Here is a 22,305-nt window from a genome sequence, read left to right as displayed (position 1 = left end):
AAGATCCACGATCCACCACCAACAGCAACAGGTTGCTCGAAGAAACTGGAACAAGATCACAGCAGACCAGCTCGGCGCTTCCCTGAGCCAGCACCCTCCCGCCAGCTCAGCGAACCCCAGCCAGGCCGCCGACAACCTCACAAAGTGGATCAGCAACTGCGCAGACGACCTCGCCCCACTGAGGACCCCGCCTAGCAGACCCGGCAGCAAGAAGGCCCCATGGTTCACCGACGAACTCAAGAGCTCCAAGAAGAACTGCCGAGCCCTCGAGAAAGCCTGGAGAAGGGAGCCAACACCGGACAACATGACCACCCTCAAGCTCGCCACCCGGAAGCACCATCAACTGATCCGCGCCACCAAGAAAACAGCATTCAAGGACCGGCTGGACAACAACGCACACAACTGCAAGGAACTTTTCAACATCGTGAAAGAGCTCTCCAACCCCAACGCCAGAAACAACGACATCACCCCATCGCAAGACCTCTGCAACTCCCTCGCCTCCTACTTCCACAACAAGATCGCGGACATACACAACAGCTTCAGCCCACAAACAACGCTCCCAACGACCGCACCAACGCCCCCCACCACCACCCTCAGCGCCTGGACCCAGATCAACACAGAAGACACCATCCGCACGATGAACTCTATCCACTCCGGATCCCCGACCGACCCGTGCCCCCACCACGTCTTCAACAAGGCCGACGCTGTCATCGCACCCCACCTGCGGGACATCATCTACTCCTCCTTCGACACCGCCACCTTCCCTGAGAGCTGGAAGCACGCCGAACTCAGCGCTCTACTAAAGAAACCAACAGCAGACCCCACCGAACTCAAGAATTACCGCCCCATCTCGCTCCTCCCGTTCCCAGCCAAAGTCATCGAGAAGACCGTCAACAAGCAGCTGGCCGCCTTCCTCGAGACGAATGGATCCCTCGACCCCTCACAGTCTGGCTTCCGAGCCAACCACAGCACCGAGACCGCCCTCATCGCTGCCACCGATGACATCCGAGCCCTGCTGGACAACGGTGAAACAGCGGCCCTCATCCTCCTAGACCTCTCCGCAGCGTTCGACACTGTCTGCCACCGCACCCTAGTGCAGCGCCTTAGCAACACCGGAATCCAGGAGAAGGCACTGGAGTGGATCATCTCCTTCCTCGCTGGAAGGACACAGAGAGTCCGCCTACCACCGTTCAGATCTGCAGCCACGGAAGTCATCTGCGGCGTTCCTCAGGGCTCCTCGCTCAGCCCCACCCTCTTCAACGTCTACATGAGCCCCCTTGCGGCCATCGCACGCCAACACAACCTCAACATCATCTCCTACGCCGACGACACCCAGCTGATCCTCTCCCTGACCAACGACCCCGCCGCCGCCAGAACCAACCTCCACGAAGGGATGAAAGACGTAGCCGAGTGGATGACGACCAGCCGCCTGAAACTGAACTCAGACAAGACGGAAGTCCTCATCCTGGGCTCCTCGCCCTCCGCCTGGGACGACTCCTGGTGGCCCCCCGCCCTGGGCACCGCACCCAAACCGACAGACCACGCACGCATCCTGGGCTTCACCCTGGACTCCTCCCTCTCCATGACCAGACAAGTCAACGCCGTCTCCGCGTCCTGTTTTAACCTCCTGCGCATGCTACGGAAGATCTTCCGGTGGATCTCCACCGAGACCAGGAAGACGGTCACCCAGGCCCTCGTCACCAGCCGACTGGACTACGGCAACGCCCTCTACGCCGGTACCACCGCCAAGCTCCAGAAGAGACTCCAGCGGATCCAGAACGCCTCAGCCAGACTCATCCTCAACATCCCCCGGAGCAGCCACATCTCCGGACATCTGAGAGACCTGCACTGGCTCCCCATCAACAAGAGAATACCTTCCGTCTCCTCACCCACGCACACAAAGCCCTACACGACCAAGGCCCGAGCTACCTCAACAACCGCCTCAACTTCTACGCTCCCAAACGCCACCTCCGATCGACCAACCACGCCCTCGCCGCCGTCCCCCGCATCCGAAGAGAGACAACAGGAGGAAGGTCCTTCTCCTACCTGGCCGCCAAGACCTGGAACACCCTCCCGACCGACCTTCGCCTGACCCAAGACCACCTCTCCTTCAGGAAGAAACTCAAGACCTGGATGTTCGAGCAGTAGCGGCAACCACCCCCTTCCCCCCCCCAAGCGCCTTGAGACCCTCCGGGTAAGTAGTGCGCTCTATAAATGCCTTGATTGATTGATTGATTGATGATCAGGAGTGGAGGGCCCATTACAACAACATTAGAATCGTTGGTCTGCCAGAGAGAATGACGGGGGAGTCCATTCTTGGCTTTCTGTAAGACTGGTTTCAGGAGGTCGTGGCCCTGGAGGGCCTCACAAGATTCTACGCGCTGGAATGCATGCATAGAGTCCCTGCCAGGCCACCTCCGCTGCCCCTTCCCCCTTCCCCCACCCATTGGTCACTCGCTTACTACATTTCCACTGCAGGGACTTCATTCTTCAACAGGTGCTCTCCTTCACCTTTGAGATTGCAGGAGTTTCTCTTTATCCGGAATTCACCATCCAAGTTCATACTCGGAGGGCCTCCTTCATGGACGTGAAGATGAGGCTTTGAGATTTGGGTTTGCCTTATGCTCTACTGTTTCCGGCTCGCCTGAGAGTGCAGAAGGAGGGCAAGACTCATTTCTTCACAGACCCTGGGGCGACGTGGGACTGGCTGGAACTCTTTGACACGACAACCATGTATCCGGCCCCAGCGGAGAAACCTGGGCCTAAGCGACTGAGGCATCAGCGATCCTGAAGGTGAGGGGTACCCTGACCAACTAAACAGCAGGCAACTGCAGAGCTGACAAATGCTGTGGAGTTGGCAGCCTCCTTGCGATTCGGACAAGGCTTTCCAAACAATATATCGCAGTCCCCTAGGGGATCTACTTCGAGCGCAGCTAATTCAATTATACTGGGTTTGGAGGACATCTTTCCGGGGGTTACCCTGGGCATGGCTGATGATCTCACATGACTTCCACCTCCCGACTATTCTTTGAGTCAATGGGAATCTATTGAGTTCGCTATTGAGTTACGGATAGCAAGGGCGAGAGGCTCCTTAACGCAGTAGCGTACTCACTTACAGATTCCCATTGACTCGAAGGATAGTCTGGAGGGACACTGTACATGTTTCACGGAAAAATAGATAGCGAAGTAAAAAAGACGCAACCACACATGCTTTAGAAAGTGGATGTTTTGATTGCGCTCCATGGATGGCCGGGACGGAATTCAAACCGGCTTGGAGGTTGGATACTCTAATTTGCATCCGTAGAGACAGCCCTGAGGTAGTCGTGGGGGACTCCCCATGCGACGAAACGTGTTGGCTGGGCAAAAGGAGCCAAGAAAATAAAAGACAAAGAAGAACCATTGTGTATCAATTGTGTGCATAATTTGCAATATATTTGTAGAGTCTGCAGTTTATTTGGGCGTGTGCTCGGGGGATTGTACATTGTCATTAAGGATATTGATAATCCTATTTTGAGGGGGCAGGGTGATTCCCCCTTCCTTTGCAGCACCACCATATATATTGAGGCAATGAGATGTGTACTGTGAGTGCCATAACTTACCTATTATTTATTCATCCCTTTTTTACTGGAACAATCTCAGGATGGTGGTCATCTTTTTAACTGTTCCATTGAGTTTCTGTTCTCCTTGGCAAATAACCTAAATAACACGTCCATGACCAACTGTTTTTTATTGTTCCTTGCTGTGACCATTTTGAGAGGGAATTGCCCTACTATATAACAGGAATAATGGTGCTCCAATGAGAGTGATCCCTTTGCTCTCTACCCCTATGTAGATGGACTTTTTTGTATTTCTTTCCTTCTTTCTGATGAGAGGGGGTCAGTAGACAGGGAACATGACCCAGTCAAGTGGGGAGTCTTTGGCTCAGGCTAGTCTGCCCAGAATCACTGTTTCTGGTGATTCTTCACCTGTTCTCTCCCTGTATTTGACTAGTTTAATTCTAGGTTGTCAGCATTTTTTGTGCCAGAGTTTTGAGGTGACTAGATCATTCCTCATCGAGACTTACTGCTTAGGGTGTCTGTCCAGTGCTAAACGATTCTCTCTAGTGTTCCCCGGCAATTCCCATGTCACCAGTGCTGACACTGGGCACCAACACTCAGCGTTTAAGGCTGCGCTGACCTCTAATGCTCACTGGTGCTTTCTCTTCCACAGTTGATGAGATGGTGGTTTTTGCAGGCCTGCTTGTCTACTTGCCTGCCTGCACTGGGGGTCCCTGACCTACATTGACAGCGCTGCTGGTTCTTTCAGGCGCACTGCCACCCAAGACCTTTCCTCCTGCTCTAGTTCCCATCTCTACCTGCAAAGACGCCATTGGGCCTCGTTGCTCCTGAGACCTGGGGCCCGCTGTGCAGAATCAGTGCCACCCTTTAAGCTCACTGGGCTGCATAAGTCCAGGCCTGCAGGGCGAGACTCATCCATAAGAGCTAGATTGCGAAAATAAATGTGCTTTCACACCCCCTCCTTAATGTGTTCCCCTCGGGGATTTGCATGACACTTGCCATGGCAAACATTGGGTAACCACAGCAAATGAATGCCAATGTTGTCAAAAATCCGTTCATTGGGGTCAAACCTTATAGGCAAATCAAAAAATGCCTTTCAATGGAAAGTGCGACCAAACCATACTACACGGTAGCAAGTGCCACTGTGCATTTTTTATATATATATATGTGTATGTGTGTCTGATCGATGGGAGCTGCACGTTGCACTGGTTCTCTGTGTGTGAGGGCAGCATGCACTGCTGCTGTAGGGTGTTTGAGAAGCTTGGTAACCTCCTTTGATTATACAGAGGCCTCAGTGATTCGTTATCTCAGTCCTTCTGTATAAAGCACTTTCTACTGGGTTACCCGGTTTTACGGCTTATAAATTAGCCCCGACCACACCTCCGCCATGTTTTCTCCACCGCCTGCCCGCCAAAGGTCGCAGCTTTCCTCCGCAATTGTGGGTTTGGTAGTTGCCTCTGGGCGGTGTGCTCTCAGCAGCTGTGCACACGCCCGCACACGCAGGGCCGCCCCTGTTACAGCAGAAAAGGCCGCGGCCGAGTCCCCACTTGAAAGCGTTTGATTCCAGCGCTCAGAGGAACAGGGCCCGGGCTCGAAGCCAGCAGGAGTTAAAGGGCTGAGCTGTAAAGTGCCGTAATGACAGTGTGCGACGCCGAGCCCACACCAGAGCTGGAAGGCATTTAAGACCACATTGTAATTAGGTTTAATACACAGTTTACAGTGGGGTGTTAAGATTGGACCGGAGGGGGGCTGCTGCACTTCTGACAGTCGCCTCCTGAAGCATTTCACAGACTGAATGAAAAGAACGATGAAAAAAAACACCGCACCGCGGGATGTGATTCCTTTATCTGGGATCTAACGCTGTCCCATGCTCTGTCAGAGGAGGGAATTCATTTCTGGTTTCTCATTCAAAAGGTAGGAATTAAATGACTAAGAAAATAATGCAGCGTGAAGGCACTGAAAGCTGCCTGCTTCATCCTGCTGTTTCTACATGCTCTTCGTGTCCTGGTTCTCATCGCATGATACCCGTGCACCCCCAGCCTTTCATTTCTACCCCGGGTCTTACACTGACACCTCCCCCCCCATACCTGTGATTGTCCTCACCTTGCACCAAGCCAAGCTCCGGTAGAACGCTGCACCCACTGGCACCACTGCCCGCGTGGAATGGAACCCCTGCATGCTGTCTAAAGACCCCTGCCTGGTGCTCTGCTGCTTAAAGTGGCATGTGGCGTGGCTTGGGTGCCGGCTGTGGGTGTAATGGAAGCTCGTCGTGCAAGGGGCCCTGTTCTGTAGCCTTCAGTATTCGAACCATGGCAGTAGAGCAGTGTCATTCCCCAAATCACCCAAGCACTTGAGAAGGGCATCAAGTGTTTGGAAACACAAGTAACTGTGCTCGGATTGACACCCCTTAGAGAGTGGCAGTGGGTAAATGACAGGTGCTGCCTGCTCAAATACAGGGTATGGACGTCTTTGGACACGTAGAGGAGCATGGGGATTACTTGCTACTTCTATGTTTTGCAGTTGGAGGGTACATGGGGTACGTGGCTAGACTACTAGCCCGTGCCATTTTCACTCTTAGTTGAAAAACGAATGCAATGGCATTTCCTCGGGCAGGCTGCTGCAAGTGTCATTTTTGCATTGTTGGGTTAGTGCAAATGTCCAGCAAAAACTGACCAAACCAGCTTTGCACTATGTGATCCTGTCCCTGGCACCCTTTCACTACTGTAACGCGCAGCTCATCCCCCGCTCTACTTGCATCCAAGCTGCCCACATTAAATCCCTCCTTTTAAAACTTAAATCTTGACCCCTTCCGTGTTGAAAACTACATCCCACCTGGAGTCTTTCCTTTCTGGACAAAGTATTGAAAAAAAGTGAATCATCCCAACCATATCCAGGAAAGGGACCTGGTGAGCACGTGCAGACTGGCTTCAGGACAGATTACTGCACATACCCAATACTAATGGTATCCAATAATATCCTCCCCAGTTTCAGTGGGTGCCACATCTTCTGCTTCTACTTGATTGAACCCCAGCAACGATTCTGAACCTGTGGTCCTCGGACCCATGGGGGGTCCATGACTCCTCCTCTTGTGGGTCCGCGACTGCCCAGAAAATTAAATAATATTAGTGCCAGCTTCATAGTTGTGTGACCGATGCCGCCACACTAGGGCCGAAGGTCAGGGCACTTCTCTTTAAAATATCATAAGGGGTCAAGGCATGTGCTGCATAGTTATTCCTCTGATTTGCAATTACCAAGCGATAATAAAAATGTCAAGTTAATGTGGTGATCAATATACTTGCTTGAGAGGTCTGAGTTTTGTCTAGTCTAGAGGAAGTTTAGATTCATCACAAAATGAGGGTAAATGTGCCTGCTGCAAAGCACAACGTTTAACGTGTAGATGACAGATTTGTTTTTCATGTAGATAAACCAGTGGATTGATGATTTTGTTATAAAGATCCTTTTGTTACTTGCATAAAATAGAATCACTAATATACCACAATAACCAGCAGCGAACAGCTGAACATAAACATCAAGGCATTGATTTAGAAACTTATTGTTTTTTCCCTCTCAATCTTTTTTTTTAGTCAGAGGTTGCTAAAAGGGTGCCTACGTGTAGTAATAGTATTGTTTTATTTGAGCGAGCAACCCCGACAATTCAATCCCTAAGAGTATGGATGATATGGACCACCAGATGAACTCCGTCACATCCTCCTGCTTCCACATTCTCTGCCTCCTACGTAAGACCTTCAAATGGATCCCCCTTGAGCACAGAAAAACAGTCACCCATGCCCTCGTCACCAGCAGACTCGACTACGGCAACGTACTCTACGCCGGAATAAACTAAAACCTCACCCGCAAGCTTCAAAACATCCAGAATGCTGCCGCAAGACTGATCCTCAACCTACCACAACACTGCCACAACTCCCAATACCCGCACACACTCCACTGGCTCCCTATCGAGACTAGAATCACCTTCAAGATTCTCACCTACGCACACAAAGCCCTCCACAACATCAGACCAGCATACCTCAACAGCCGAATCAACTTCCATGCGCACCAAAGAACCCGACGATCAGCCCAGCTCTCTTACGCAATGGTTCCCCGTGCCAGAAAGACCAGATCAGGAGGCCACTCCTTCTCCTTCCTCGCGGCCAGAGCATGGAACGCCCTACCGTTCCATCTCAGGCAAACAACATCACTCTCCATCTTCACGAAAAGCCTCAAAACCTGGCTCTTCGACAGACCCCCTCCTTGATGGACTGGAACCTGCACCTCCCTTTCCCCCCCAGCGCCTTGAGACCCTTACGAGTGAGTAGTCGAGCTTAAGAAACCCGTAATTAATTGATATGCAACTCATTTACCCTGTAGCACTTATTTCCTATTCATTGATGTACACACTTGTGTAATTCATTGTATTTGTATAACATATGTGTATGTGATGTAAAGCGCTTTAACACCCTATATTAGGAGGAGTAGCGCTATTAAAACAAATAATTAAATATATGAGAGGGGCTATGAAGAGGTGATGGGCCTTATTGGAGAGTGGTAGTGAGGAAATTAATGGAAAGGAAGGTGCTTGTGGGGGTGTCAGCAAAGATAGCCACGCGCGGCGCTATCAGGGCTAAACCCTGGATTGAAAAAACTATATGCACATAACAAAACGAAATGAAACATTTTAAAATGCTCTGTAAATGTGAAGGAATTTGAAACTGGAGGCTAAAAATTAACTTGATATCCTTAGCTTGATTTATGGGAACTGCACAAATATGTCGAACAGTTGTATGGATGATTAGTGCCTAAATGAAAGTAGTAGCATGCTCTGACAAAAGAGTGGATGGGTTCGGATAGCTGGCATAGAAGCACTGGCGGAAGTCACTGACCAGGAAACAGACGAACGTGAGGAAGGACTATTTTCATGCTTTTTGTCCTGAAACATAAACACTGTCTGGTATTGGGCGATTTTAACTTGCACATGGAGAAACCGGACGATTCAGACTAGATTTCAAGAGTCTTTGGAGGTGCTAGAACTGATCCCTTATGTTCATCTTCCCACTCATGAAAAGGGCCACACTTTACATCAGATTTTCTCCACTGTTAAAATAGGAACGTCCCAACCACTTCCCCTTGTGTGGTCTGATCACTTACTTTTGGATTTTACATTTAGAAGGGAATCGACCCTTCCCCGGACCCCAGGGAAGTCTCAGCTTAGTAACTTTAAACCTTTCCATTTATTTTCACCCAATGTATTGAGCACTGCTATTAATAAGCATCCTATATCTTTCAGTGGAGATTTAGAGGCAGATGCAGAGGGTCTGGACAACTGACTCCAACCCATGTCCGGCCAGCAGTATAGTATCAATAGCGGAGATTATCAATCCTCGGGTGAATCGGATCCTTAACCTGTCGCTGTATACTGGCCTCATCCCAGAAAGGTGGAAAGGGGCAAAAATTCTTCCTTTATTAAAAAAACCAACTTTGGACCCAAAATTGAGCTCTAACTACAGGCCAATATCTCTGCTTCCTTTTTTTCTTTAAAGCCTTGGAAAAAGTTGTGAACCAGGTCACTACTGCATTTGTCGAAATACATTCAATACTCCACCAGAGTCAGTCGGTTTTCGGGCAAACTTCAGCACTGAGACGGCGCTGCTGGAAGTGTCGGAAGCCATAAAGGAAGTGCTTGATAAAGGCGGCAAAGCCGCATTGATATTACTGAACTTATCTGCGGCATTTGATACCTTCCCCCATGACTGACGCCTGGCGAGACTTCAGGAATGTGGCTTTGGGCTTTGGGGGTACGGTACTCAATTGGTTTGCCTCCTTTCTAAAGGACCGCCAGCAAATAGTTTGCTGCCTACCTTTTGCAGCTGCCATCCCCCCTCTGGTGGTGGGAGTTCCACAGGTCTCAATTGTGAGCCCCACCCTCTTTAATATATATATGGCACCACTATCGTCTTTGGCCAAGGCTCATGGAGCTAAAATTGTGTTGTATGCTGACGACGCGCAGCTTCTCTTTAGTTGCACTAACGACTCAGATTTTAACGGAGACAAGATTAATTCCTGTCTGACTGTAGTGTTCTCTTGGCTACAGGCTAATCAGCTTAAATGTAATCCCGAAAAGTCAGAGATTATTTTCTTCGGCCACCCCCCCAGCAGTGCATGGCGTAATTGGTGGCCAGCTGATATGTCTCCCTCTTCTACTTCTGTCAAAACAGTGAAAAACTTAGGGGTGAAGTTGGACGAGCACCTTTCTATGCAGGATCAGATTCAGGCAGTGGTCGGCTCTTGCTTTGGCATGCTGAAGATGGTAAGGCAGTTCCTGCCTCTCCTACCAATCACTCATAGAAAAACGGTGGTCCAAGCTATGGTAGTTTCTAGGTTGGACTACGTGAATATACTGTATCTAGGGTTGCCGGAGTATCTACTGTCAAGGTTGCAGGTGGCCCAGAATGCCGCAGCCAGAGCAATACTCATGCTGGGCCCAAGAGCCTGGACGTTTGCATGTTTGGAAACCCTGCATTGGCTCCCAATCCGCAAACGGATCAATTTTAAGGCCATGATTCTGGCTTTTAAGGCTCTCCATGGCATAGGTGCAGGGTACATCAGGAAGAGAGTCCAGTTCTATTGCCCTCGCTGTACTCTAAGGTCTTCAACACTTCAGTTGGCATGTGCCCCTAAATACCACCGAGCACAGATAGGGGGGTGCTCCTTCCAGGTTCAGGCGACACAACTGTGGAATAATCTTCCAGAGGAATTAAGACTGATGCAAGACCTCCTAGTGTTTAGGAAATCACTGAAAACCTGGCTATTCCAGCATTAATACCCAACAAGGTTGTCACAAGGCATTGTTTATCTGTACATTTTCACGCCTCTGTGCCGGGACACTCTATGGAGTAGCTGTGCGCTTATAAATACCCATTTAACATAACAACATGACATGCCTTGTTCTATCACTTGTCCTTGTGTGCATACCCATATCTATCCTATCACACGCTCTACACAAGTTATTATGGCCATTTAATAGTTTCAAATGTCTAAAGAAAGTCGGTAAAATAAAAGAGAGGGTACATTAAAGGCAAAAATTTCAAAGTAATACGTGTTGCATAGCATGTAACTCTTTAACGATTCGGTATTTGCCGATTCTGTATTACCTACATCCCCCCCCCCCTCTATTTTACCACTTCTTAAATACGGGTTCGGTATCATTCGGTATTTAAGAAGTGCTAAAATACAATTACCTACATCGGGCCCTTTGTCTTTTACTCACATTCTGAAAAGCTTCAACCTTCCTATTAAAATTATAATTTCAAATTTTGTTGTGAAATAAGAAAATATTTCATAATTATGGTATTTTTTTATGTGCACTTGTTTCTGTAGGTTTGGGTATTTGTTTGAGGTTCACATCGTTGAAATTGTGTCTCCCTGGGTTTCCCGCGTGACTTAAACTGTAAACTTAAAAGTTACATCCACTTTATGGCTACGGCTGCTAGGCACCACCTCTACAAACTCAAGAACTCAAACTCAAGAAGCTCCCACCAGGGTTTGAGACTGGCAATTGACAGTATGGTTCTCTTCCTTCTGAACTCACTGGCTTACGGAAACATAGCCTTTTCCCGCCTAGAGTTCTTTCAACAATTTACTACCAGACAAAACAATCAAAATTGGCCTGGAGCCCTGGACTTAAATGGTGTTATGCTATCATTTTAAAAGCTTAGTTGGCAATGCCTTTTGTTTCACACTGTCTCTGTACAGCGCTCTGAAACCCGTGTGGGTTTGGTTCACAGTTTACAAAACATTAAATAAACTCAATAAAATAAATGACTACTTGCAAATCTGCAAACTCGCAGTGTTTCCCGAATTCTGATATTTTGACTCTTTATATCCAATATCAGTGTTTCAAATATCTCTGAAAGAGGCTGGATTTAGCATGTTAATAGAGCACTGAAGAGAAAAGAAAACAAGCGTTTGTAATGAAATAGGTCTCGCATTTACAAGAGTTTAAACTATTGACATTGAAAATGACAATACCTTTGATTTACGTGTTGTTTTCAAAACAGATAAATAAAATGCATTGTCATTTACAGTGCCAATTTCTTAAACTCTCGCAAATGTGAGACCTATTGCATTGCAAATGCGTGCTATAGTATTTTTTCAAAAGCGTTAGGCGAGAGCATGTTCTGCCTGGAACAGCAGGCAGGACAAAGCTATTAGAGGAAATAGTGCGCGGAGGCTGTAATTCTAGCCTACCGAGTAACAACATACTTACTAGGGGGTGTCTTCATGGGAGGTTACAAAATGAGACAAGGCGGAACTAAGGAGGGACTACTAAGCCTTTTTACCAATCAACAGCCACAGTTTATAGTGGACAGTGACACAAACCAATGAATAATTTGGGCGGAGCTACAAGTCCTTCCCTCAATACAGCATGCCTTGCAGAGCAGCACATGTGCTGCCCAAGCTCGATCTAAAAAGGAATTAACAATTTTTTTAAAGGGCTCCAGTATGGAGGAAATACATTGCTCTTTACCCAGTCGCTTATGTTTTTCTGCCTTTATCTCCAGTGATTATATGTATTGATCTAACTCATTATGCATCTATGCATTCTTTAATACCGAAATAGAAAAAACATTTCTGTATATTTTGTGAAAGGCCCTTTGACTCCTTATGCCCCGACCAACTCCACTAATCTCATCTCTCTCTTTACATTCAGAACCTCCCAACTTGGCTATACTTCAACTGATGTGCACATGCATGTGTATGTGCATCAGCATTGATGGTTCAATAGGTTTCAATATATTATACTCATTGACTGGCATGAATACTGTTGGATGTGCAGAAAAATTTGAAGAATGTGTACATGTGAATGAATACTTTGCCTCTTTTAGGTGTTGCTGTGGAAATAACCAGGTAGGTATGTACCAAGTTGTCAGTGACCAGAGTACTCCTCACTGCCTCTATCAATCAATCAATCAAATAATTTGTAAAGCGCACTACATACCTGCAAGGGTTTCAAGGCACTGAAGGTAGGGAAAGGGGGGTGCTGTTGCTACTGGTCGAACAGCCAGATCTTGAGTTGTCTCCTGAAGGTTAGAAGGTCTTCGGTTTGTCGTAGAATGAGGGGGAGGGTGTTCCAGGTCTTGGTGGCGCGGTGGGCTGTGGTTCTACGGATGGGTGGGACGGTAGCCAGGGAGAGGTCTGCGGAGCAGAGTTTACTGTTGGGTACGTAGAAGGAGAGTTGGCTATTGAGATAGGCTGGGCCGGTCTTGTGGAGTGCCTTGTGTGCGTGGATCAGGAGCTTGAAAGAGATTCCTTTGTCGACAGGGAGCCAGTGCAGGTTCCTCAGGTGGGGTTGATGTGGTGGCGCGCGGGACGTCGAGGACCAGGTGTTCAAAGGCATTCTGGATTCTTTGCAGTCTGTTGATGAGCGTGGTCGGGGCTCCAGCGTAAAGGGAGTTGCCATAGTCGAGTCTGCTGCTGACTAGGGCCTGGGTGACTGTTTTCCTTGTGTCTGTCGGGATCCATCTGTAGATCTTGCAGAGCATCCGGAGGGTGTTGAAGCAGGTGGAGGAGACAGCGTTGACTTGTTTGGTCATGGTGAGTTTCGAGTAAGAATAATTTGGGGAATCTAACTTAGGAACTCTAACACCCTTCACACGCTTTCATTTATTTCGTACTACCGATTTTGATGATCTATTCAGGCGTCTGGCGGCGGTGGGCGCCATCTTGGGAGTAGCGGGGTCAGCGCTCTAGTCGCGCCGGACTCCCACCCTCCTCATCCTATATAATGTGTGTCATGGCCAGACGGCGCAGCGGGCTGGCGCAGCGGGCGCGCGCCGAAGCCGCGCCAAAGCCAAGCCCGTCTGCACCCGTCCGAGCCTTGACCGAGCCCAGGGCCACACCCCCTGCACCTTTTGAGTCATCAAGGTTAGTTTATACATCTAATGATCTGATCTCCTTAAACAACACCTTACACAAGGCGCATGACCCTCCGGCATGCTTATATGCTGATCCTATCGGAGGCCCGTTCATTTGTACACTTTGTAAAAATACTACTCGGGAAATATCGACATCTCAGAAACTAATACATGCGGCACTTGTGAATGCTCGTTCGCTTCCTTGCCATAAAATGGACATATTAGAGCTGCTTAAAACTTATGCTATCGACCTCCTGTTTGTAACGGAAACTTGGGGAGACGAAGCATCAGGACCAGACTTCAAAGCTGCTATGCCAGAAGATTACTGTGTCCATAGGCAGGATCGCATATCAACAAAAAAAGGTGGAGGGATTGCAATAATATATCGCAACAGCCTCCGAGTTAAAGCCATCGATCTAAAGCATGCGAGCTGTGAGGCATTTGCCTTCATTGTCACGCTTGCCACCAATCAGACATTTACGGGCACCCTTTTGTATCGACCTCCAGGTTCTCGCAAGGCATTCCTTTCACAACTTCATCAACTGAGTGAGTTAGCTGTTGAACATAAATATTTCACCATATTAGGTGATTTTAATTTCCATTTAGAATCCCTGACTGATAAAGACACTGACCAGCTCATCAACGATCTTTCTTCTGTGGAACTTGGGCAATTGATAACGGCTCCGACACACAAGGCAGGACATACGCTTGAGGGTATCTTCACCAACAATCCACATATTACCATGAATAAAATATTACCCCTTATATGGTCTGACCACTCCGCCATCTTATTTGACATTAAAACTAAAACAACGGCATGTAAAAATACATCACATAATCCCTATCAAATTACTAGAGACTGGAGAAATCTAGATCATATTCATCTTGCACAGATTCTTACTAATGCTTTCGCGGGCACAGATACTGAAACTGATCCAAATATTGCAGCCACCAGATACACTTCCATTCTGGAAGGGGCATTCGAAACATTAGCTCCACCCAGAACATCCAAACACAATAGGAAAACCCCTTCGGCCCCTTGGTTCACCGAACAACTTCGACTACAACGACAACACTGCAGTAATTTAGAGCGCCATTGGCGCAAACATTATAATCCATCAGATAAAATAATATATAAAGCTGCACTCCATAACTATAAGCAGAGAATAACTACAGAAAAAAACATCTACTATACCACCCAAATAGATCAGGCTAAATGCAGCATGAAAAAACTGTTCGAAGTAGTTAACCATCTCGCTGAACCATCAAACCCGCCCACCGAAACATCTCAAACTCTTTGCAATACACTGGCTGACTTCTTTTCTGAAAAAGGTTACATCTATATTCAAGGACTTCACCCCAAACTCCAATATCATTGAATCAATCAACATACAAACAAACTTGAACTCATCAGCTCTAACGGAATTCACTAAGATCCATCCACAATGCATCCATAAATTAATTTCGTCAATTAAATCCGGTTCCCCATTGGACCCTTGTCACCCTTCTATACTCAACACTATCCCAGACACCATTACTTTACCATTGACACACATTTGTAACGTTATGTTTTCAACTGGTTTATATCCAACCATCTGGAAAAATACCATTATTAAACCACTTCTCAAAAAACCATCGCTTGATCCATTATTACCTTCCAGCTATCGTCCTATCGCTTCATTGCCGTTCCCAGCTAAAATCTTTGAATCCGTCATGAATAAACAACTGTCTGACTACATTCAAAGTAACGATCTTTTAGATTACACTCAGTTCGGCTTCCGACAAGGTCATGGGACAGAAACTGCCCTTATCAAGGCTGCAGACGAAATAGGAACCACGATGGACAATGGCGGACAGGCTGTGTTGATTTTGTTGGATCTATCGGCGGCTTTCGACATGGTCGATCACTCTACTTTGATCGGCCGTGTCGAGGCCATCGGTATTAAACACAAGGCCAAAGATCTTATTGCATCTTTCTTGGCCGACCGCAAACAGGCAGTTAAGTTGGGTTCATTCACCTCCCCTACCTTCACACTTCCTTGCGGAGTTCCACAGGGCTCCTCGCTAAGTCCGACCCTTTTTAATATCTATGTTTCGGACTTAGCGAGGGTTATAAAAGCATACAACATTAACCTAACCACATACGCCGATGATACACAGCTGGTATTATCCATACATAAAAACGGTCCCACGATAGCAGCAAACTTCAAAGATGGCATGAGGGCAATCAGCAGTTGGATGGCTTCCAACTGTCTAAAACTGAACTCATCAAAGACGGAAGTAATGCTGTTTGGTAAGGTTCAGCCTTTATGGTCTCCCTTATGGTGGCCGGAGGAAATGGGCACTCCACCTGAACCAGTCAGTAAAGTCAGAAACTTAGGAGTAATATTTGATGATAAACTCCTTTTTCACCATCATGTGAATTCTGTAGTCTCATCATCATTCAACATCTTAAGAAAAATAAAGAAACTTCTTCCATATCTTCCTACAACTACAGGAAAAACACTAATTTCTACACTGGTGTTTTCACGCACTGACTACTGCAATGCCCTCTTCCTCAATGCACAAGAAAAGGTCATCTCCAAACTACAAATGATACAGAATGCCTCAGCTAGAGTTTTACTGGGCATTCCAAAATTCAGCTCTGTTTCCAGACATTTGGATTAACTGCATTGGCTTCCGGTCAGAAGTCGCACAAAGTTCAAGTCCCTTTGTATTGTCTACAAGGCAATAAATAATACTGGACCTAAATTTCTTAGGAACTCACTCAAGCCTCTATCAACCCCCAGAACGCTTCGTTCCAATACTGCTCATCTGCTTCATATACCCAGAACAAGGAAAGTTAACTGGGGAGACAGATGTTTTACCATCGCAGCTGCAAAATTATGGAACTCCCTGCCTCTTGGCATAAAATCCAGTCCCACGTTAATTATTTTTAGAAAGCAACTAAAGACATGGTTGTTTTCTCAATGACTTGACCATTCGTAAAATACATAAAATACTGCTTCAGAGATCTACATTACTGGTATTAGACTTAGCTCACAGCGCCGAGACACCTATGGGTAATTGCAGCGCTTTAAAAATCGCATAAATAAATAAATAAATAAATAAAGAGTCGAGGATGACTCCCAGATTGCGTGCGTGGTTGGTGGTTTCGGGTGTGTCCCCAGCGATGCGGGCCACCAGGAGTCGTCCCATGCTGAGGGGTTGGGCCCGAGGATGAGGATCTCCGTCTTGTCTGTGTTCAGCTTAAGGCGGCTATCCTCCATCCAGTCGGCGACAGCCTTCATTCCCTGGTGGAGGTTGGATTTGGCGGTGAGGGTGTCCTTGGTGAGGGAGAGGATCAGTTGCGTGTCATCGGCGTAGGAGATTATGTTGAGGTCGTGATGTCGGGCGATGAATGCGAGAGGCGCCATGTAGACTATGAACAGCGTCCGGCTGAGGAAGGATCTCTGCGGGACGCCGCAGATGATCTCGGAGGCTTCGGATCGGAATGGGGGGAAGCGGACTCTCTGAGTTCTGCCGGATAGGAAGGAGGAGGTCCAGTCCAGAGCCTTGTCTCGGATCCCTGCGTCGTAGAGTTGTGTGCAGTGGCAGACGGTGTCGAAGGCAGCATAGAGGTCAGAAGGATGAGGGCCGCCATCTCGCCGTTGTCCAGTAGGATCCTGATGTCGTCTGTGGCAGGGATGAGGGCGGTCTTAGTTCTGTGGTTGCTGCGGGATTCTGACTGGGAGAGGGCCAGGATGCTGTAGTCTTCGAGGTAGCAGGTGAGCTGGATGTTGACTATCTTCTTGATGACCTTAGCTGGGAACAGAAGCAGGGAGATGGGCCAGAAGTTTTTCAGTTCGCTCGGGTCCGCCTTGGGTTTCTTCAGTAGGGCGTTGATCTTGGCGTGTTTCCAGCTTTCAGGGAAGGTCGCGCCTCGAAGGAGAGGTTGATGATGTTGCCTAGGTGGGGTGCGATGGAGCTGCCGGCTTTGTTGAAGATGTGGTGTGGAAAAGGGTCAGATGGCGATTCGGAGTGGATTGTGCCCATGGTCTTGATTATTTCTTCAATGCTCACGTTGGCCCAGGTAGTTAGGAGGTCGTAGTCGTTGGGGTGTGGTAGTTCCGGCATGTTGGGGCCTGTTGGGGTCGTCCGGGGTTGAAGCTATCGTGGATGTCGGTGATCTTGCGGTGGAAGAAGGTGGCAAGGGACTCTCACAGGGCTTGCGACGGCGGGATGTCGTTGGCGTTGGAGCTGGGGTTGGAGAGTTCCTTCACGACGTTGAAGAGCTCCTTGCTGTTGTGTGCGTTGTTGTCGAGGTGGTCTTTGAAGGAGGTCCTCTTGGTGGTCCTGATGAGGTGGTGGTGATTGCGAATGGCGTCTTTGTGGGCTGCCCGGCGACTTCTCACTTTCCCATATGTTCTCCAACTTCCGACAGGTGCGCTTTGACGCTAGGAGTCCTTGGGTGAACCAGTTGGCTCTCTTGCTGGTGTCTTTGGGGGTTTGTTTTTTCAGAGGGGCTAAGGTGTTGGCTCAGTCGTCCATCCATTGTCTGAGGGTGCGCGCACCATCGTCTGGGTTGGAGGGGTTGGTCGGTGGGTTGAGTGCGAAGTTTGTCTGTAGTTGTACTTCGGTGATTTTGCCCCAGCGCGAAGGGGGATCTGTAGGGTGTGGTGATGTGCGACAGGTTTCAGGAAGGTGAAGTGGATGCAGTGGTGCTCTGTCCAGGTGGGTTCGGAGACGTGGCTGAAGGAGACTTGTGGGCTACAGGAGAAGATGGCATCGAGCGTGTGTCCGACGAAGTGGGTCGGAGTTGTGACGAGCTGTTCCAGTCCGAGGTTGGCGAGGTTGTCTATCAAGGTGGAGGAGTTGCTGTCATTGTTGTTCTCCAGATGAAAGTTCAGGTCTCCGAGGAGGATGTAGTCGGTAGAGGTCAGTGCATGCGTGCTGATGAAGTCAGCAATGGTGTCGCAGAATTGTGGTCAGCGTCCGGGTGGTGTCTTAGGGTGGTCTTGGGGTCTGTGTGGATCTGGAAGTGCATGTGTTTGGCGGTGCTGAGAGTGTCGTCGGTGTTTGTTGAGACCCTGATGGTCTTCTTGTGGATGATGGCGATTCCTTCTCCGACTCCATTGGTGCAGTCTCTGCGGGTGATCTTGTATCCGTTGGGGATGGCTATGGCGATGTCTGGAGAAGAGGCTTCCAGGTCTCGGTCAGGAAGGCGACATCTGGAGATACGTTGTCGAGTAGGTCCCAGAGCGGCGTGTTTGCGTGCGGAGCGGGTGTTGATCAGGATGCATCGGAGCTGATTGTGTTTTGTCGTGGCGGGTGCCTCTGCGTCTTCGATGCAGGAGAAGCTGCAGTTCTGGCAGGCGAACGGACCATGGGTGCGCTTCGGGGTGGCCCTGCAGCAGGTGGGGGTTCGTCCTAGGTTGAGAGCGATGAGGGTGCTGGCGTCGTATCGGAGGCGGTCTTCAGGGCTGGTACGGGGGCCAGGGGTTCGGGCGCTGGGGTCGGACCAGGTGCGGACGGGCGCAGACGGGCTTGCTTTAGGCGCGCCTTTGGCCCGCCAGCGGCGCAGCCGCGCAGTGGCCGGCACTTTATGGGGAGGTGGGAGTGAGGAGCAGCTAGGAGGCGGGGGCAGGGGGCAGCGAATGGGCGTGGGGCGCAGGCCGCAAGGGATGCAGTAGCGGGAACGAGAGCGGCGTGAACTGGCACAACAGGGGGCACGGAAGGCAAGTGGGCAGCGGGGCACAGAGGAGCAAAAGGCACAGAGACACTTTGGGAGCAGGTGGAGCTGCAGCGGGTGGGGAGCGACCTACCTGGCAAGGTCAAGGGATACAAGGTATCTTTGGTAGCAGAGTGCTCCTAGTCATTAAACATGTGTATTGCTTGTTGTCTTTGCTTCTACAGATGAAAGACTTCCCGAGGGAGAAATGTGAAGGACCTAGAAGCGAGATGTTGAGAAGGTGTCTTTGTGCTGGCTATTTTAGCAACGTGGCCAAAAGGTAAGAGGGTAAAAACCCATCTTCAAAGATTAGTCACTAACTTTCATAACCCTCCCCCCCCCGACTTCCAGCTGGTAGCCCCCAAGTCCAGACCCCTCCACCTTCCCCTCACCCCCATAGGCAGAGCCATAGGATCCCTCAGCTAAGTAGAGGATGAGGTGGGATCTGTAGGGAGCAATGCCTATCTTTTCCCTTGCTGCTGCATGCATGCCCCACTGTGAACAGCAGCCCCACTTGCATGCTTCATTGTGCACAGTAGCCCCACAGTCGGTCCCTGTGCCCTGCCTACAGTTGCTTACCTGGCTGCTGGTGCCTAAGTGTCCGCTGGGCTCCTAATCTTTGTGAATGCTTACTGCCATGCCATGCTGCTTGGGATCTGTCCGCTCTGAAGCTCCCCAACTCTTGTGGAATGAGACAAGCCAAAACATAGCGGACAGTCCTGCATTGAGTCAGGAGAAAAGACCATAGTTACCAAAGGTGACTGCTAGTTTGCGGGGAAGAGTTCCTGGAGTATTAGCCAGGATAGCATGTTTGTGACTTATTGTGCCATTTTTTGTTCTCACCCTTGCATAATGTAGGCATCTTTGAAATTATGCTTGATAACCCTAGAACAGCAATGGTCATGTCAAGTACCTGCATTGTCATCACTGATATAATGTCTCTCAATGGCATAATAGTGAACCTGCAGTGCCGTGACATCCATGACAAATTGTGTGCATTCTTAGTATTATATTGCCCATCCCTGCCATAATGATGGCCATCTCGGATACAGTGGCTGTTATCCCTGGTATAATTTTGACCACAAATGGAATAAATTGCACTCTGGCATAATGTTTGCAGACTTTGCATGACGGTGACCATCATTACATAGTAGTTGTTCTGGCATAAGGTGGTCATACTTGGCATATTTTGGCATTATTGGCATAATAGTGGCCATCACTTGTGTGTTTTGTTCTTTTTTGAATGATAATGGTCTGGTTGCTTTAGGTGGACACGTGATGGTGATAAATACTTTTGTCATGTCTGTTCTATGTTTACCACTAGTGCTGCCTTGAAATGCTGTTGGTGCATGCGTGTGTGGTTGAGAAGGTTGTTGATTGGTTTGACCCCTATGTAGAACTCAGGGTGTTGTTGAGCATCAACTGAAAAAGTGTTTGGTCATGTTGAATATTCTTGAACACTCTGACAGATAGATGTGATGGAGATAATTTTGATAGAGGCATTGAGATCAGGTCTTATTCCAACAAGGACGGACATCAAGGAGACGGTGTCATTTATTTAAATATTTTTTTTTGTTACTCAACATGCTTGACACTTTGTATGTTACCTAACTTCACTTCTTTTTTTATTTATGGTTCTCTTTTCTTTCTCAGTATCCTTTCATACTGGGGCGACCTAACTGTAGTGGAAGAGAGTGTCAGTTAGGTTATGCTTTTCTCCTTTCTCCTCCCCCATTTGTCCTTTCAAAAGTATGCACTAGTGTGTGCCGTTTGTTCCATTGCCAAGACACCCCTTCTTGTATTTGTTCCTTTTACAAATCTAAATAAATAAATTGTGTGGGTGATATTGCTGCAGAGAAGAAGCTCTGCTTATTTGTAGGTGTAGTGTGTTAGGGCAGAGACATAATACTTTTGTGGTGCAGTGGGTGCAACCAAAAGGTGATGGCGAAATATTTTCTTGAATTGTATCAGAATTTGTAGGAATTTTCATGTGTTGTGTACTTTTGCCTGGATGCACTTTACCGGTTCAGAGCTCCTGACCGTTTGTGGTGGTGATGAGGATCTGTGTTAGCAAACATCTATATCTTGATGGCCCAGAATAAGCCTTTATGTAAATAAGATGTCCAGTTTGGATGCAGAAAGTTGAACATATGAGTTGAGCCCTCTTGGGTTTTGAGCAAAGTGTTCAGAGGTCTGGTGTTTTGGATGATAAGTAGGTCTTTCCCAGGATAAAGTGCATTGTGCATTTTAGAGGGCCTTGAAAAGTAGTCTGTCCAGATGGAACACAGAAGAGCAACACTGTTGCAGTTATGTGGTCCAATGACTAAATATAGAGAATTATTGCTCCAGTTTTCTGGTCACATTAGGCTGAATTTGTCTGTGAGAAGCATGCAAGTATTGAATTAAGTTAAGCTGACATTTGAGCAATCGAATTTGTAGTTAATAAAAATCCAAGAGTATTTTACAGACAATTGTGTAGCCCTTATTTGGGGGAGTTGGTGCATGTTGAGATGGAAACTTCCTCTGCATGGTAGAACACTTGTACCACTGCCCTAAGTTCCCAACTGTTCTATTGTGTGGATCTCTAATGCTGTTTTTTGTTGTCATAGGCAAGCATGGAAAATGCATGTGTGTCATGACATAGGCCTGTCTCACAGATTGAGGTCTTGTTGGACTAGGAGGGGTGCACAGAGCATTTCCCTCATAGTGGTGAAAGACTATCGCCTTCACCAAGAGTTAAGCAGCACGAGCTCGGTGGTGGCAGCATACCGTTTAGTGATCAGTAGGAGTGAACAGGTGTACCCTCTGTCATGGAGTGAGGCCTACAGGCTCATTCACTTTTTTAAAGTTCTGCTGCTGTGTGCTTTACTCACCCTGGCCTACATCCGGTGGATGTGGATTGCCGCGCAGCGCAGTGCAAGAGTACTGACTGTGCTGAAAGTATGCGTGTCTTGGAAGGGTACAGTACGAGGGTAAAGCAGTACTATGCACTACATGGAGGATTAGTATATGAGCTGGGTATGTGTATGCATGACAGAATGTGATGCACATATCACTGTGGCTCGCATCTAAGTGTGAACTCCAGTCACTCCCATGAGCTGTGTTGTGAGTCTTATCAACTTCGAAG

The 22,305-nt window shown here is 48.2% G+C and overlaps 1 protein-coding gene across 4 annotated transcripts in view; it reads left to right on the top strand.

Annotated features, from left to right (window-relative positions):
* DHX40 (DEAH-box helicase 40) overlaps positions 1–22,305 on the top strand; it is a 377,067-nt gene that overhangs the window by 312,507 nt on the left and 42,255 nt on the right. For all 4 annotated transcript variants that reach the window (XM_086954961.1, XM_086954958.1, XM_086954959.1 and 1 more), the window contains one exon: positions 19,364–19,458. In XM_086954961.1, the coding sequence (XP_086811087.1) occupies positions 19,364–19,458 (95 nt within the window). The remainder of the gene's footprint in view (positions 1–19,363; positions 19,459–22,305) is intronic.

This window comes from Lissotriton vulgaris, chromosome 2_1 (assembly GCF_964263255.1).
Source record: "Lissotriton vulgaris chromosome 2_1, aLisVul1.2, whole genome shotgun sequence".
In the NCBI taxonomy this organism is placed as follows: Eukaryota; Metazoa; Chordata; class Amphibia; order Caudata; family Salamandridae; genus Lissotriton; species Lissotriton vulgaris.
This window is presented reverse-complemented; position numbering and strand designations above follow the sequence as displayed.